General features: G+C 42.4%; 1 protein-coding gene across 2 annotated transcripts in view; it reads left to right on the forward strand.

The window, feature by feature from the left end:
* Nucleotides 1–614: 614 nt before the first annotated feature.
* The window catches only part of CDH13 (cadherin 13), a 500018-nt gene continuing 482036 nt past the window's right edge, over nucleotides 615–18596 (forward strand). The window contains exon 1 of one of the 2 annotated variants that reach the window (XM_026092592.2): nucleotides 615–810. In XM_026092592.2, the coding sequence (XP_025948377.1) occupies nucleotides 766–810 (45 nt within the window). In that variant the 5' untranslated portion in view covers nucleotides 615–765. The remainder of the gene's footprint in view (nucleotides 811–18596) is intronic. The other variant, XM_026092593.2, reaches the window with a different exon arrangement.

Raw genomic sequence — 18596 nt, forward strand, 5'->3', positions numbered from 1 at the left:
GAAACATCAGGTCCTCTCTTCCAGAGAAGAAAAGTTTTTTGCAATTGTAGGGCATGCACCTTAGAAACTTTGTCCTAGATTCAAGTTCATTGAATCAAAAGCTAGCTCTGCCATTACCTGAGCAGTTAATAAAATCTATTGCTGTATGATGGATTTTTTTCTGCAGGCTAGAATTGATCTGTCTTCATTGTGATTTGTGAGATTGAGGGGGGAAAACACAAAATATAATCTGTATTTCTGCTGCACAGAATTTTCACTGGTGTTCTCCTAAGGCTTGGAAGTAACTAAAACTGCAGTGGTCACTTTTTTGATTTATTGAAAACAAAATACACCTTATTAACATTTTAATAAAGAGAATCTCTTAGCACTGGTGCTCAGAGTTGCTCTTATTTCTCTCTGTGCAATTTCATTCTCTAAAAGGGAAAATACTATTAAAAGCTGTAAGGCATGATTTGTTAGACTGAAACTAAACACACATACACCAAGGCAATATGTATTCGAAGGTGCTGTGTTTGCGAGAGGTGCTTGCCCAATATGTGTGATGCAAAATGGGGATGCTTTGTGAAGAAATCATCCTTGTAAAGCCATTGGTTCTGGTCATCAGACTCTATCCAATGCTTTAGTGATGATGCTGCTGATCTATTTGGGAAGTTGGCTGGCTCTCAAGGCAGAGTCTCTTCTCAAAGGCTGTTTCACAGTGAAAATATGCTCAGTGCAGCCGAGTGCATGAATGAAAAAGCCTCTGGTACCTTCTAGTCTGGCAAAATGCAGCACAAAACTCAACTTACTCTGTCCTTTCTACTGTCCCAGGTAAGAAATGTGTGTTTTTTTCCTTGCTTTCTTTCATTTTCCTTCTCCGATGTGTTTTGGGTTTTGGAAGCATTTGTAATTCAGGTTTGATTTCTCAGTAATTATACATTGCTTGAATTACTATTGAAAGATGCAAGATCTCTGCTATAAGCCAGTTGCTAGGAATGTAGAATCTCATAGCTCCCTGATTTACAATTACAACAAATTTGCTGTGTGTTATACAGTATTTTTTGCCTTTTAGGGAGGGTGGTTGGGGGGGAATCTTTCAAGTGTCTCGGCAGCAGCTGCAGCAGCAATATTTTCTGTCATATCAAATGCTGCAACTTTGATTTGCCTTTCCTCCGGCTTTTGCCGGGTAGTAGGCTTACAGGCTGTTACAGACAGCTCACATTATTTATTGCCTTTTTAAAAAAGGAAGGGGGGGGATATAGAAGAAAAATAAAATCAGACCTTGCAAAAGGTTCCCTTCCCCGCATGGTCTCTTGATAGATGTGTGATACTCTTAGTGACTTGCTATGTAGCCTTTCTCTTATTAAATGTAATAGATCCCCCTCTGCCAGAAAGCAGAGGAAAAAACAGCCAGCCTTAAAAACAGGGAGCTGCTAAAGCCCTGCTGCTGCTGTCAGTCAGGGGAAGGGACTTGCTGGGCTCTGACTTCTCAATTTCCCCTGGTTGCTCTTTCCCTCCCGCCAGCATCGCCGGGCTCACTTTTGAAAGCACCGAGAGGTTTGCGGCTCCTTTGTTGTTGTCCAGGATAGATGCGTCTCCTCGTGCCTTAGGAGCCCTGTAAACTCTTGCATTTAGTGACTGTGGCACCGGCATCCTGTGCCCTGAGCAGAGATTTAAAAAAGTTAATTCCTCTTTCACTTGGGATGGAGTGGTTTTGTTAACCCTTAGGGGGTCGGTAGGTGTTAGAGTGCCAAACTAGTGCTTGGGACACCAAGCCTGTGTGCTTGTTTGTGTGACAGCAATCTGCGGCAGGAATTTAGTCTGCTTTTCCAAAAGGGGATGATAAGGAGGGAGTAGTGAGGTTTTGCTGTTGGGAGAGCTTTAGTGCCGAAGGGAGACATGCCAAGAGCCTGTAAGTAGGAGGCAGCTGGATGAGCTGAACACAAATGCTGCAGATCAAAGCTAGGACACTTGGATCCTAGTTCAGCCGGATGAGGAGTGAAAGCAGGCGCCGGGTGCCTGGAGCTATGGGACAGTGGGTGATGGTGACGGGATCGCTGTGAGCAAGCCCGGCTCCAGGGAGTGTTATAAATGGGATTATTTGGGGCGGCAGGTCTCCCCTTAGCCGGGGTGAGTGCGGCCGCCCAGGGTCACAGGTGCAGTGCCTGGATGTGCTGGCGAGGGCGGTGGCTGAGGTGCCAGACCAGCATGTGCCAGGGCCGGGTGCGGGGCTTCTAGCGGGGGCCCTCGCCGGTGGCCTGGGCTGGAGCTGGGGGACGGTGCAGGAGGGCTCTCTGGCAGGCTGCGAGCCAGGGGTCTGCTGAGGCCGGCCGCGGTGTGAGGGGATGCTGCTGTTCCTGGTGAGGGCTGACGGCTTTGGCAGGCTGGGAATGCCCCGGGGTGCTGGAGGAGAAGTGGAAGTGGGCTGAGACCCAAGCGTAGGCTGGGCTGCCAGCACAGGCAGCTGGGCTCGGGGAGCGCGGGTGCCTGGGGAGAGGGTGCAGCGGGGCCACAGAGGCAGCCTGTGGCCAGGCCACCCCAGTGCCCCGACCTCAGGCTTGAAACCTGCCCTCTGCTCTGCAAACCGCTTGGCTTTCTCCATGGGTTCATGTCCTTTCTGTGTGTCTCTTCAAGCACGCCATACTGGATTAATAGGCTTGAGTTCAGATTTTCTTCAGCAGTCCCTTGTTGCAAAAGCAGTATGTCTGTGATGGAGAAGGACAGATTTCTAAGGCCTATTAAACCATGTAGCTTCTGTTATTTTAAAATCAGTAGTTACTTGCAATCTTGCAAGGTGCTGTACACCTGATCCTGAAAGCAATGCAAGAGTGTACTTTATTCTTAACTTGCAGCAGTAGCTCAGAGTTGAAGTTCTGACTTGTTGGGCTGAGATGAAGTTGTAGTGCTTTAACATAGCTCTGTATTGAAGTGTTGAATGTGCACTCCACCGTCTTCATTAGCATACGTAGCTTTATTTGGCAATGCCTCTACCTGGTGACTTTACACATCCCCTAGTTGACTTCATAGATCATGTCGAAGTTAATTCATTAGGAAATGAACTTGACTTGTAATAAGGAAGGATATCCAAATCTCCTCTTGGGAGTGAGGTGGCTGAATGTTGCCATGTTAAGGTATGAATTACAGGTGATATAGCATGCCAGAGAAAAGGGAATTATTATATGCTCGTCAGCTTTTTCTTTGACACAACACATGCACAACTTTCATGTGACAGGAAAAGTAAACAGAAGAATGTGAGAAACAACATATTAAACAAATGCAGCCATCTGGCAGTGTAGTGGTTGTAACACATTTTGCTAGGATTTTTTTGTGAGTTTTTGTTGTTGTTTTCTCTCTGTCAGCAGTAGCAATAATGGCTCCCATAATACAATGTTGGTGGAACTAGCAAAGCCCAATTTTGATAAAATGATGTCTAAGCAGCAGCAATCCAGTATTGCAATACTTTCTGTAGAAGTGGAGGAAAGGAAGATCTCCGTTTCAAAATAATGGTGGCAAAGTTTACAGTGTAGAGAAAGTCTGAGAAAATTACTGGGCTCATGAGAATATGAACTGACAAAAATTTAAATCTTGTAGGTATTTTTACTGAAAAGGTCATGGTCGTTGTTTTTCTTTTCTTGGTCTGCATTTGTGTGTGTTAAATATGGAAAAGCCTCCTTCTGAGGCATTAAAAGGAGGATGATGTTAATAGGGAGCTTCATACAAACGTACTTCATGAGCTGCTTTGTTGATGAAGGTTATACTAAACAGGTGGGTGATAAATGTTTGTTTTTCTCTCTGCTACAAAGATCTGGTCTGCCCTACTACTGATTGCTCGGTTTCCACTGAGGGGAAAACTGAACATTATTTTAACTGGAGCAGCTGAAGAAGATGATTCAAGGAACCCTTTAATTCATAATCACCTTTAAAACTACAAAGCATATCTGTAAGATTCATATCTGTAATATATTCATTGATCTGAAGTTGACAAAAGCTGAGTGTAATCTGGTAGCTTGAATTGCATAGTTAACTATAAAGTATGCAGTTATCAGTAAATACCTACAGATTTCTTTAAAATCAAACATTCTTTCAGACTCTCCCCCAAAGGATATTTTCTAAAGTTTCCGTACAAAGTATTTATTTGTTCTAAAACAAAAATCGTTCAAAGGACTGCTTTTGTATGTTAATGCATTTCATGTAGTCGGATGAATCTAACATAAAACTTGTCAGTAAAGCACACAAGACAAGGGGGGGAAAAAATCAGTTTGATAGGTCTAACAACTCAAGTTCCACTGGGTGTAACTAAATGAATTGGAAAAAACTATGGACTTGTAAAAGTTTATCAATATAGTGAATAGAGAGATTTAGTCCCAGAACAGTTTCCCAAATACATAGCCCACATTGCTGCATTCTTAAGCTAGCCTTTATTTTTCAAATTTCTCCAGAAGAGGGCTCCATGCACAGCTCAAAAGTCAACACCAATATGTAAAAAGCAAGAGAAATTTATCAGCTTCAGGAAAAGAAAAATCTTGCTCACGCAAACTTGGCTGAAATAATATTAAAGGATTATGTTCAAGTTCTCACCAGACATTTCCCTCTTGTATCTTTTTGTTGTAGGTCTCTGTTTAAGACTGCTTATTATTTCAGAAGAAAGAGTTCTGCATATCTTGTGTCTATCTGAGCATTTTCAAAAAAGTTAAAGAAACTCCTCTGCCAATTATTATGCAGAATTATTTGTATTGATGAACATGTTGTGATCCAGCTAACACTCTTGATCCTGGCTGTTTCAGGCCATTTTTTTGATGCTGCAGTCAAAAAGACCTTCCTCTTGCATATCTCATTTGAAAGATGTATCCACCAAAACACAGAGCTGTTCTAGAAGTTGTGCTGTGCTATTTGTCAAATGCTGCCTTGGAGGGAAGTATGGTCTCTGGTGAATAAGTATGACTTGTGGCAGTAGCTCTAACCTTTTTAAGCTGTGCTTACACAGGACCTGACCAGACTTCTTACTGATAAGGAAGGGAGACTTGATATGGCAGGTGAGAGGAAACTGGTCATGAAAATGCTGCTAGAGTTAGGGCATTGCAATTAAAACCACTTTGTTTACTAGTTGCAATACTATCTTTCTATTCAACACGTAGCTCAGGCAATGTGTGTTGGGGCATGGATTCTGTTTCTGATGATCAGAAATGGAGAAGGCTTATTCTGTCACATGTAATGCTTGCGCTGCTGACCGTGGGGGATGCTGACTTGATTCTTAGTGACTTGTCAGCTAAGAAACAAGTATTTCTAAAAGGCATCTCTATAGATTAGTGCAACAGGAACTATTAGTACTCTGTAGAAACAACAGTGATGGCTATTCAAAGAGACATGAAACTCTGCCTTTTGCTTTTTTCCTATTAGTGATTGGTAAGTCAGTTTTTCCTATCCTTCTAATATGTAAGGGCAAGCTGGATAACAGAACTGCTTCAGCTATACTCTTCCTGCTTCATAGCTGAAGTCACATCTCTTATCTTTGGCTGCTGGATTGTACCCATGTGTCAGGATTTTGGTTTGGGTTTTGGAGTTCCTAGACCAGTTCAAGACTCTGGGGGAGGAGAGGGGCTTGAGGAAGAAATGAGGCTAATGGGATTGTTTGAATAGTCTCTGGGAAATCACTACTTTGTTCTGCTTTGACAGATACTAGTGCCAAATTTTTTTTGTATAAGTCACCAGCATTCTAGCCAGCAAAGTTTCCTTTGTGTGGGCAAAAGGACAATCAACACATCCCCACTGGGGAGGAGAGACAGAAAGAGAAGAGGATTTGCCTGCTGCTTGTTCGTTAGTGTTGACTCGTTATGTGGCCTGTGTTCTCTGTCAATGGGGTTCTTGAAAAGCCTTACTGTTTTGTGTGAAGGGAACTCATTTCCCCTACTACCTCATACAATATTTTTGCACCATTAATTTTCTTGGCTAAATTAAAAAGGAGGAATTTAAAACTCAGTTGTTTGGAGTTGGTTAAAGCTGTTCTAAGAACAGACTAAAATAAACATGAGCTATTGAGCAGGGTGTAGAAGAATCTCTTCAGCACATGGCAGTTCATCAGTATCTCTAACCACTTGGAAAAGCTGATTAAGGTGTTTAAATAACTTCTGATATCTGTGAATGTTCATTTATGGGTGGCTAATTGGTATCTTAAACAGGTCTTGTTTTTAAGGAGGTTTTAGGGAATCTCAAAACTGGACACCCATGAGCAGTTGGAATTTATAACAGCTTTTATTGCCTAAGCTTTCTCAGACTCCACTTGATAAAGGTGTCATTCCCAAAATTATCAGTGTTTGGTGGTGTTTTCAAACTAATAATAGCTCTCTTTTAGTCTGACCTCCTTTGTTCTGTTGCTGTCAACAGCTGATGTCTGGTATGTCATGAAGAGTAAGTAACTCTTGTATTTTTGAAACTTATGGGCTAATAGGAGTACAGACAGACTCTGTTTCCAAAAGTCTAAGCAAGTTTTTTTGGCAAATGAGTACTCATGGCAGATGGACCTTGCAGTACTTGTCTGTAACAAGGGCTCAGAATGCTGCAAACCGCAGTTACTAGGCCATCAAGCTGTCATGGTGCTGTTCTTCTGGCTGTATGCAAAGAAATATGCATCAAGGTTGGTGGGAATTATAGGATTACTTCTTGAATTTAGGGTGTAAAAGATGCTCACTTGCAAACACCTATACCTGTAAGTTGTTCTCAGCTATTACTTACTACTTACACAAGTAGTATGCTGAAGTTTGTTGCTGTCCCTTCTTTCCCCTGCTCGGTGTGAGTGCTCCCTATCTGCTCCACTGCAATGTCAGCAAGGTGAGCTGGACATGCCACTGAAGGATGCTGTATGTTAATGGCACTCCTCTGCATGGATAGTAACAAAATCCTGTGCAGGAGACAAATAAGGTCTCATACGGCTGCAGATCAATCCATAGGATCCTTGCTAGTATGTTGAGTTTTGTTTGAATTGCCACAGAGCAAAAAGCATGCTAGAACATACTTAACATGCTGATAATGGCTCCTGTACTTTATAGACTCTTAATTTCTTTTCAGTGTCTTGGCATAACTTGGAATTGTAAGAAGTGTCTGTTCAAACTGTCTTTTAAGGATGACTCTCCTGAGCAGAGTCAAATGCAGAGAATTTTTGAACCCACTAAGAGTAAAATAAAGGCTGATGGCCTTTGCTAAAGTCACAGTATATAGGCAGAAAGTCTAAGCTGCTCTAAATTCATTTAGATCCACTAGGGAGCTAGTGCAGTTTCTGTGAATTAGGAATAGGATCCATAGCTCATACAAGGATGGGGGGAAGAAAATCTAAGTTGTCCCCTCCCCCAGCCTATTTTAGTTCTCTTGGTATCGGGTGGTCTTTAAAGTGGGACAGGCACATTCTGACTTTGAGCCAACTACTAGTAATGGCTTAGAAACACAAAACCCTGGAACAGTTTCCCCCAAATCTCCCATCTTTCCCTGACAAACTTGCTGGCTTTGAGCACCAAATAAGGTGTTTGCAGTCATGTCTCTAGAGACAGCCCTCTGTTTTCCCTGAGGGACCACGCTTTATCAAACTACATCAAAATCTGAGAGCTGAACATACAGCTGCTGTAGAGTTGACAAAGCAGGAAATCCAAAGCATCTGGTGCTTTGCCATCTAAGTGAAAGGAGATGGAATTGGCGGTTTGAATCCGATGGGCCTTTCCTCCCAGTTAAGCCCATTGTTTCCCAGCTCTATTGGAGGAAGCTGAGTAACTCTGGCTGCTCCACGTGCTAGGAATGGTTATCTCAGCTGCAAATTTGAGGGGCTTAGTACAGTTGGGTAACTCTGGCTGAGTGGAAACACATTCAGTTTGGCTTTTTGCCAAGATAAGATCATTGGTCTTAAGTGCTAGAAAGTTGTGGATATTATCTACCATCCTTACTGAGGTGAAATGCAAAAGAGAAAACTGTGGGTAAAGATAAATGAGAATTAAGTTAAATAGAACAGTGCATGAAATCAGTTTGCACTATCAGACACTTTTATTAGCATGCTACCTGAAGGTTGCATTTGTTGTCAGTCCAGGTGGTTTTACTATTTTCCAGCCAGAATGTCTTGTTTTCATAATTGATGATCTGATTGAGCTAACTGAGGCTCTGAACTCTATATGAATTTTGACTTGTGCATATCAATAATCTTATTAATCTACTGATATAAAGCTCTGACCTGAATACCAAAATAGGCCAGTATTTGACCACCTTTCATTATTTTTTTCTGCAATTATATTACTGTGTATTACTCAGTGGGATGAAAGTGCAAGGATGGCTGCTGAATTCTAGCATAAGTGCACTTTTTTTGCACCCATCTGCAGTATTCTTCTTCTGAGTAGATAAGCGACTGACATTTGTTTCCATTTTTGGGATCATTATTTTGTTCTGCTCTTCATAATTAAAAGGTCTTATTCAAAAATGATTAAGCAGAGCACAATCTCCAGGTTTTAAATGTCATCAGTAGTTTTCCCTAATTGTTGGATCTATGCAGCTTGGCTATCAATGCGGGAGTGTAGCATTCTGTGCAGCGGTGGTACTGATTATTGCAATCTAGCAGAGCAGCAGCTTTTGAAATCTGAATTTCAGATTCAGCATGTTACCAGGAAATGAGGTAAGGATGTACTGCTATGCTGGCAATAAAGTATGACACTCTTGTATCTTACGAAAGTGACTTCTGGTCCTGCATATCTCAACTTCAGTTTTCTGAGTTTGCAGCAGTAAAATGCTGTTGCTCATGCTGACAGGGGAACAGGTCCTCAGCTGGCATGGATTGATCACACTGCCCTGCTTTGCATTAGCTAGGTGCCATCAGTGCCATGTGTATTTCTACAGTGTACATATTGGGAGGTTTACATGGCTTCTATTACTATTATAATCTGAGCACCTTGCAAATGGTAATGAATTTATCCTTGCTTCCCTAAAATAAATGCTGAGTTACGACAGGAACATTATTCTGAAATGGGAGACAGCCTCCAACATGTGCCTGTTCCGATGACTTTAGTTCTATTATGTTAGTTGAGTAATCATGTAGGCTGCTGTCACTCTTGCTGCTATATATTGATTCAGCAGTGACAGTTCATTGTACTATCCAAAGATTAAATCTCATTGGTGGGAGCCCAGAATAAATCCAGTCTTCAGGCCAATGAAATGGGTTTATATATTTTTTTAATAATTCTGCTGAACTCTCAAGAACATAGTTCTTTGAACAAATCATAACCATGTAGCACTGTTCAGTTGATAACAGTTTTTATTTCCATACAGTAGAAACTTTAGTCAACAATAACTGTCCAGAACTTCTCTAGGTATTAGGAAAATGGAGTGTGTTTATAACTGAGGCTTACAGGATGGCTGCTGACAGAATGGTCTGCTGGAACGGAGGAGGAGGAAGAGGATGGGGCTGGCAGTGCCATACACTCACAGCATCTGGGGCCAGAGCAGACTAGGGCAGGCAGCAGCAGGTGATAGACAACCAGATATGCTTCCAGGGTTTGGGTAGAGGAGAGGTGTCAGATGATTTGTACCCCAACATGAGACCTACCCCCAACAGCATGGTATTCCCCCACCATGTCTGTTTGCTGATAAATGTTCCCATCCCTTGGAGCAGAGGAGGGGGAGGAAGAGCTGCTGCCTGAAGCCTGGGCTGCTCTGGTAGTTGAGCTGCTTGGTAGTGGCTGCTCCAGCCCTATGCTCAGCTCCTGGAAGCGTGATGTTGCTATCAGAATTGTTAGCAAGATGCACCTAAATGCTGGACCTCCTTTTTGGAATTGGTGTTGGGGTGTGGGAGGGGAGCCCAAAACATGGGAGTCTGTAGACTTGCATGGATTATTAAAAGCTAACGTCTGACTTTGTGGAACAGCAGCCTCTCCCCAGTTGCTAATGTCCCTCAGGGATAAGGATTGTTGTCTTGCACTTGCTTCTCCAGAACATTATTTTCAATGCTTTTGTTCCTTCTTGAGTCAAAGGCATACAAGTGTAGCATCTATTTTTTGTCTTCTGTGCGTGGGAACCAAACATTGATTATGGATGGCTGAATGAGTCTGGATAAAATAGAAACCAACTCGATTCTCTGCCAGAATTCATGCTGAACCTGAACAAAAGCTTTTTTCCAACTTGTTCTTGACTTCTGGGTTTCTCTCTGCTCTGTTTGTGGAGTCTAGCTGGGATGTGAAGCAAGCAAATGTGATCATGCACAGCATGAGCAGTTCTCCCTTCCTTACCTTCAGGCTGACTGGGAGCATCAGAATATATGTAATTTCCTTGTTCAAATTACTCTTCTCTGTGCCATTTTATCTGGTCCAAGAAATTCAGATAGTCTCAGAATGCTTTTAGTTCTTCTGTTCAAACTTTTCTGCAGAGTGTCTAGCTACTGGGGAAAAAATGGCCACTTAAAGACAAGTTAAAACACCTCCCAGGATGAATTATTTTTACTATGGACTTCACTAAGCCCTTTTTGAAGTCTGTGGAAAGTCCCTCCCTGTTGTTTTTCTTGGTGCTTATAACATTTGTTGGATGTATTTTTTGCTGATAGATTAGAAGATGGAGGGGGTTTTCCAGCTGCACAAAGGAAGAAAATGTTGCTAAGGAAAGTCACATTTCTAGAGTATGTTTTGTAGGTCCTGGGTGTTTTCACTGGGTAGTCTGCAGACTGCCTAGAATTACTTCAGTATTAAATGCTGACCTTTAATGTGGTAGGCAAACATGAGCTTTTTACTATTATTACTTTTGTATCTGGCCCAAGTCTTGTGCATTTTTTTGTTGTCCTAATATGAACTAAAAAAGTGCTGCTGCAGCTGAAAAGCTTTCTAAACAACACAAGCATTAAGAGCTTTTTCAAGGAAGGATGAAGAGTGGGTTTGGGCATGCCTTTGTCCCCATAGGAAGCAGAGATGTTAGGCAAAGAACTTCTCCCATTTCATATACCCTAGGACTTTGTTCTCTTATGGCCTGGCTCCTTCCTCCCCCATTCTTCTAAGGTAGTCCAGTTTTAGCTGCAAACATGGAAAGGACAATTTAACCTAGCTCCAAGTTTCCTGTCTGCCCTATTAAAGGTTTAAAGTTGTTGAGCTCCTAATGCCAGAAGTACCAGCACAGTTATTTAGTAATAACTTGCTGACACAGCTGCTCAATTTCTTGTCCCTTTCCTTATGCTGACAAAGGAATATGAGAAAGAAGATCAAACCTGAACACACCAAACTGGAAGGGAAAATGGAACAATAGAAGAGAAAGCTAAACAGAATTCAATGCCTTGTAATCTTTTTGCAGCTTCTAGGACTTCAGAAATAGCCTTTTATGTTTCTGCTATGCTTAATGGATATGCACTAGAATAGAGCTCAGAGTCCAGTCTGACTCTACATGTTACTGAGTACACAGAAATCCAGGAATCTTGTTTGTGAGTTTAGGCTGAGACTTATGTGTAGAGCCTGTTCTCATACCTGGGTCTGAACTTGCTGGCATCAAGGAACAGCAGTACTTTACTCCAGTTTTATAGCATGCTGGTGTATGAAGGCAGGCAGTTTAATCCTCTGTGAACTCTCTATCTGTTCCCAGGCTCCACGTGTTCATTAGCTGCCCAGCCACAGAATGTGCTTCTCTTCTACATTTTATGTTTTGGTGGGACTTTATTATCATTTGCTGTATGTCTTAATGGATGAGATCTCTGTATGCTGCTTTGATGCTGTTCATGGTCACGAAATCCATTGTACTGATGCTTTGGGACACTTGTTATGGGCACAGATGAAATAAAACTTAGCTTCTTCCCCCCCCCCCCCCAGAGTAGGTGGTATTTGTTGGTGGAATGAGTTTTGTAGGCCAGCTGTTACATGCTCCAAAGTTTTGTAAGGCCTGCTCAGGCACTGTTAAGTGATTTCCTCCAAGCCTCCCACCTCTGCTAATACATCATTCGTAAGGAGACTTACCCCTTCCTCTTATTTTTTGACCTCTCAAGCCATCTGAAGAGCAAAGATTAGAGGGAAGAGGACCTGGCTTCAGGCAGGCTGGCAAGGTAGCCATTAGTTTTCTGCAGGTCGTCTGTGCTTCAAGCAGAAACAACCCTCTTCTGACAACGGAGCATGCAGTTCACATGCACTGAATCTGCTTCTAGTACTGTATTTCTGTGGTGTTTGTATGACTCACTCATCTGGCAGTGCTAGCATTTAAGCACTGATAAAGAGGAGAACACAGCAGTGCAAATATCTGACCTTTAAATATAGTGAAAAGAAATAAAACAACAACAAAGAAAAATAGTTACTCTACACATAGAAGAAACTGCAAAGACTGCAAACTAGCATTCTTTCTACTTTCTGCTTCGGGAGACTGAGTTGTGCAGGGGCTTCTAGACCCAAGATCCACTATTTTGCACCTGCTATTAACATAGAAATGTGTGTGGGGTTGTCCTTATAAGCCATATTAGAGCAGAGGTTCAAGTCAGCTTTGTTTTCTTCAGTTCAGGGGTTGCCCTCTAGTTCAGAGGAGCTATGTCTTAAAGTTTTTACTGTTTGGAAAGTTATGCCTGTATAATCGGCATTCTGGGTCTTGAATCACTTGCCTGATGGGCAGGAGTCTGTATTGCAAGAGTAAAGTATCACTGCAAGTGTCACTTTAATTCAGAACTGCTGATAGTTTTCTCCCAGATCTCTGGGCTGAAGTCCCATCTCTACTGCTCGGTGAAGGGTGGTGCAGGAGCCTCTGATCTGGCACTGACCCAGAGCTGTAAAACTAGAAGACTTGTGCGGCTCCCAAGCTAGCTCGCAGCCTTTATTAGCAGCTCCTCTTAATGCTGCTTTGAGCAGCTTTAAGGAGCAAGTAATTCCACGGGTGCTTTGCCGAGTAAGCGTACCTGCGCAGTTAGCGCTGCTCTGGGCTCGCTGCGGGGTTTAGCCTTGCCCTGAACTAACCCCTCCTAGAAGGGATGGGCTTTTAAATAGCACAGAGACGGAGTCAGGGCATGCCGGGCAGGCTGTGCTGCCACTCCCAGGCCCTGACTAGTCCTGTGGAGCATGCATGGTTTTGAATATGGCTCAAACTACAGTGAGAATTGAAATTTCCCTGCCTTTTCCTAGTAAAACTTGTTGATTTGTGAGCACATTCCTTTGCTTTAAAAGCAGAGGAAGTACACTCGGTGCCCCTCTCCCAGCCTGCGAGCAAGAGCTGTACAGGGTGTGCAGGGGTTTGTGCCAAGCTTTGGGAGTGGAGGTGGTTTTTCAGCAAAGCAAGCAGGGTAAATTTTTTCTCTTAAGTCCCTTTGGGAAGGGAAGGAAGGCTATGCAACAGCTGGGGTAGAGGGTGTCTTCAGTCTGGCATTTCTATACCTACTTTTGCACTTAGTACATTGGAATCAGCTTGAGATGCAAAAAAAAATCCTGCTCAACTGAAAACAATAGCACTTCTATTTAAGGTATCCTGCTCATCAACATGTGCTGGTCAAGTCCACTGCAGGAAGGAGAAACTTTCCCTGCTCATCCCACGTATTTCCTGGTTCCCTGTGCAGTTGCTCTCTGTGGCTGTGGTTACATGGATTTCATTAATAGCAAATCTGGAGCAATCTGCTTAAATAATCAGCATGTCTCTTAATTTCCCGTCTTCTGTACATTTTGTTGTGAATTGGTGAACTATTTGAACAGCTTGCTATGTTAGCAGCTGCAAACAAATCTCCCTGGTTTTGTTCAGTGCTGGCGGCAAGGCTTCTTGCTGAAGCAGGGCTGCCGGACCAGAAGGCTGGTAGTGCTCGGGGGGGCCGGGAGGCAGGAGGGTGTGCCTGCAGCCCGGCGGGGAGGGGTCCCTCGGTATTCTGTCTTGGTAACTTGTAATTAGCCCCTGGGATAAGCACTAGCACATGCAACTTTGTCTTCTCCAGGCAAGGTCTTTAACTGTTTGCAAGGTTATGCTCCTTTTAGCTTAGCCTCCTGGCCAAGAGCATTTTGTTTGTGAAGCTGCCCAGCTTTGGCTGGGAACTTTCTTAAGAAATAGTTGCAGGTTCATATGTTCCCTTGTTGAGGAGGGTCTCGAAGCTGGGTCTTCACCTTCCTGGGGGTGTACTGCCCCAGAAAAGTCTGTGGGCTGTCTTCAGAGCCTCTCCCATCAGACTGTTTCTTTAAGAATCTGAACTGCAGAGCAACGTCTTTTCCCACCAGCCATGTGCATAAAATTCTCTTGGCTTGGATAAGTTTGGTGGCAACCTTGTCGTCGTACCAAATATAGCATAAATACTGACGAGGCTTCCAGGCAGCGGTGGCTGGAGTGACCTAGGCAGTAAATGCCTGAGATGGTGACAAAGTTGCTTCTGATTTCAGTACTCAGTACTGAAGCAGATGCACAAATGGACCCAGGAGGAGAGGGTGGCTCGTTGCTCCGTCCCTTGCCCCGTTTCTGTCTGGACCCCCTCCCTCGAGCTGCTTGTTGCCTTGCAGCTGCTGGCAGTACCCCGTGGGATGGGAGCCCACGCCTGGCGTCGGGCATTGCCGCTGGCCAAGGGTAGGGATAACTGCGCTCGCAGCGCTTGGAGCTTTGCTTTTCTCTTAACAGCCTCATCCTTCTTGAGCATCTTGATTTCAAGTATCTGTTGAAGCACTGTAAACGGATTTCCTTCAGTTCTGCAGCACTACGTGCTCTGCTGCAATATATTTTGTCTACTTTAAAGCTGCTAGTGATTCATCAGTTTACAGTTCCAAAAACCAATTCCAAAGGGATCACTCATCTCCCTCGAGTGGTGAAGATATTTTTCAGGCTGGCTACACAGTGTTATGGCAATGTTTTTGAAACTTGCCTGGTTCAAATCATGTGGCAGTGATATTGCTGAAGGCTGCCAATTCAATGGAGAATTGCACACGAATTCCATGGGTGGGAACTCGCAATATTAGACATGAGCTAATAATAGTTCCTCTTGACTTCTGAAATGTCAGAATGGTCTTATGAGCAACGGCGTTTTAGAAAGATTAACCTCTTGTTTGCTGCCAGGAGCAGTCTTTGATATACTCAGCATAATGGTACACCAATAATGCGTAAAGGAAGTAGCATGGAAACGAGGAGTCTGGACTTATCCCTTGTGAATGGACTAGCTTTGAGATGACCCCAGACAGCCTGCAGCCCTGAGATGTGGTTTTGTCTTTCTGCTGTCCAGGATTTTTTAAGATCTCATGAACATGCCTCTACCTCATTTTCCCCATCCACAAAAGGTTTGGAAATCTGAGAGGAATGTCTACAGCACTATTGAGGTATGCTAACATGAAGGAGCAGCTCTGCCCTCCTGGAGAAGGGTGGGTTACTGCCTGACGGGCTGTCCCAGGGTCAGCTCTGCAGGGCTGCCCGAGCTTCTGAGGGAACCTGCTGGGCAGGCTGCTCTCGAGCAGGGACTCTTGGCAGGGGACAGTAATACCACTTTGCAGAGAACTCAAAGTTTTGGGTTGATCTATGAAGCAAAAAAACCTAAAAGTAAACAAATCTCTAAATGCTCTGCTGGTGCTAGTTTAATACTTTTTCCTACACTAGTCATTTATTCTCTTTCCTGTCTAACGCATCCAGTGAGGTACCAGCAGTATGTCTCCAGCTGCAGGATTTACTCTAAGATTTTTTTATGGACTGCTGGAGGCCAGTCAGTGGCTTTGATATGTTGGCTTCAGAGTAGCAGAAACTAAGTGAAGAAAAACTACCAAAAAAAGTTTGCAGTCGAAAGATGCTATCATTTATCGCTTTGAAATTCAGAATCAGAAGCTTTTGTGGCCTTTTGAGGGTGTAATTAGCAGCATAGCTCATAGGTGGATGAGCTGAGTTTCAGGAGATCCTAGATGCTTGTCTCTTGCAACTTAACTAAGGTCAGGGCACTTGTTTCTGCTGTAAACAGTTGCATGGGACTTGTATGAAACCAGGCCCTGAGCTGGCTAGCAATGCAAATACAGAGAGAAGATAGATGAGCTATATTCAGAGTGCTTCTGAACTGCCTTTTATAGTTAGTTATTCTCGTAGTTGAGCATACCTGGTGGATGCGTCTTCCCAGGCAGAACTGCATCACTCAGTGGCACAAATAACCTTACTTAATGATGGGATCTCACTTTCTGTATGCCACTATATTCATTTATTTTTAGGGGGAAACTAAAATACAAAGCAAAAAAGTGGCTTGTGCAGAGTCCTATAGAAAGCTCCTGATGGATAGGATGCAGTCCTGGCTCAGGAAACCCAGGTCACCCCTCAGTGCATGTACTTGCTGTCCCTGTGTTCCCCACATGCCTTGTGGGGAAATCTTGGAAAGAGTCTCGCATTCCTGTTATTTATTAGGCCTGACTAGAGCTTTAATTGCAGTAACTACTTTGTATCTTAAAAGTCCATCCATCTACTTTATTTCTGCAGTGCATCCAGCTGCCGGCATTTAATCCCTTTCTTAAAGATGCGTTGTAGTCATCTTGTGACAATGAAGATATATTTTTAGTGTGCTTAGGGAACTGCGGTTAACAAAATGACTTCACCCGAAGGGGAAGCTTTACTGTTACCGTTTTGTTCTTGTTCAATAAACCTGAAATACATCATTGACATTAATGCATTACTAAAAGTAAAGTAAGATGGGGATCAATGGTTCTTAAAGAATATTTCTTTTCCCACCTGAGTTCCTATATTTCAGGAATATGCTGTTATTTTTGTTGCTCTGTGAATGGATTTAAATTGTATTTGTAAGTATTTTAAGCAAATTGCATGTTCCCAAACTTGAGAGTAAAAGCAGATATGTGTCCTCAGTGAAATATTAGCTAGAACTACTCAACATCATGTGAACCTGTGCTCCTTTATTAAGTCTCATGTTAAATAATTTGCAGCAAAGTACTGTGAAAAGATCTTTTTGTTTTTTATAGCAGGAGTCAAACCAGAGGTTAATCCTAATGGTTCAGAATTAGACAATTGAATATTCCATCAGACTCCTCAAGAAACAAAGTAATATTGGCCAATGTAAGAGATGTAATTTAAATATGAATTTGCATTTATGGCCACCATATCCATTTGTTAACTCAATACTAGTATTTTTTTTAGACTTCTATGTATTAGGTGGCATGCAGTATTTATATTGTCTCAAGACCTTGAAAAATGATGCTTGTTTTTTTGAACTTTGTCATCATTTTGGCTTTATATTTGAGAGCGGTGACTGTGATATAACTTATAAAAATCCAAGTTGTGTATTTGTGTCAAAAGTCAGCAAAGCATTTTGTTTTCTGCTTTTAATATTTATGGCATTAACAAGAGAGAACAATCAGTTTTGTGTTCTCTGAGGAGTCTGCAACTCAATTGAGTTAGCATTTTTGTAAACAAAGCTGATTTGAAAGAGGGCAAGTCTCCCAGAGTTTTCAGGAAATGTGCCTGTCTCTCAATAACCTTGTTCTTATAATGCTAAATGTGGTAAGGGATAAGGCTCTTCACAATATTATCTGAGCACTGACAGCGTACTCGGTGTTAGTACAAGGCATTCAGAAAAAGCCTTTTCTGCAGTCTCTGCTCTCAAGGACAAAAAACCCAATTAGCTGACCTGCCCGAAACACATACTGTTATTTCTGTTAACGAAGGCACAAAAAATTGCAGAATTTAAATTTGAGATTTGGAATCTGAAAGAGATTTGAGGGAATCATTTTGCAGTAGATAGGGAAAAGGAAATGTAAGCACATTAGTTACCCCAATTAAGAGTGTGCTGTGTATGTATATATGCAGTGAAGATATATATGATACTATCATATATTCGTATACACAAATAAAATGTAGGTCAGACAAAATCAGAGCTAAGCTTTGTGGGTTTTGTCACACTACGCTGGCTGCTTTTACTCCCAAAGGTTATACTTGGTTTGTAACTCATTATTCTTCTAATAACTTATGCTCAGGCCTTAGGAGTAAAGCTTCTGAATTGTTTAAGATGAGTTTGGACTCGCTGAGTCTGAGCTTTTTGCATAAAAATCCACTCAGAACACAGTAATGGGTTTTATGTTTTGAATGTGTTTATACTTCTGAACACATTCAAACTCACATGCCTGGTATTAAAGTGATCAAATGAGCTGTTTCAAAGAGTAAGTGATTGAGTGTCTTTACATGTCTTCAAAGTAACCTTGTCTAGCTGCATCGCAGACTTGTAAGAATTTAGCGAATATAAATGCATGATGAAAGCAGTGCAGAAGAAACACAGCAGTGTAAATCAGGTATGTGCATGGAGTAGTTTGAAGGACTGGAGTTTTAAAAGTAGGAATAAAAATCTGCAGGTTTGATAGCTTTTTGAAATGTCTGAGTTATCCAAGGAGAGCATCACTCCAGTCTGTTTTCTTTTTCTTGCCCCTTCCTACTCCTCAGTAGAGGGATCTAGATCTGGTGATGCTAAATCCCACGAGTGGTCCCTGCTTAGGCATGCAGCCTCACAGAGGAGCCGCTTATTTGAACAAACATGACTTGTGTGAATTATAGCCGAAAGGATTTGGGTCTGCAGAAACCATAGCAGTTGTCACCGAAATTTGGGAAATACTCATTCCCAAGAGAATACTGATCAGAAGGTGCATAAAAAGAGACTGAAAGTGAAGTGTTAAAGTATTTACAAATCTTACAGAGTCATCAGATGTAACTATATGCAGAGCAATAGA

This window comes from Dromaius novaehollandiae, chromosome 13 (assembly GCF_036370855.1).
Source record: "Dromaius novaehollandiae isolate bDroNov1 chromosome 13, bDroNov1.hap1, whole genome shotgun sequence".
Lineage (NCBI taxonomy): Eukaryota > Metazoa > Chordata > Aves > Casuariiformes > Dromaiidae > Dromaius > Dromaius novaehollandiae.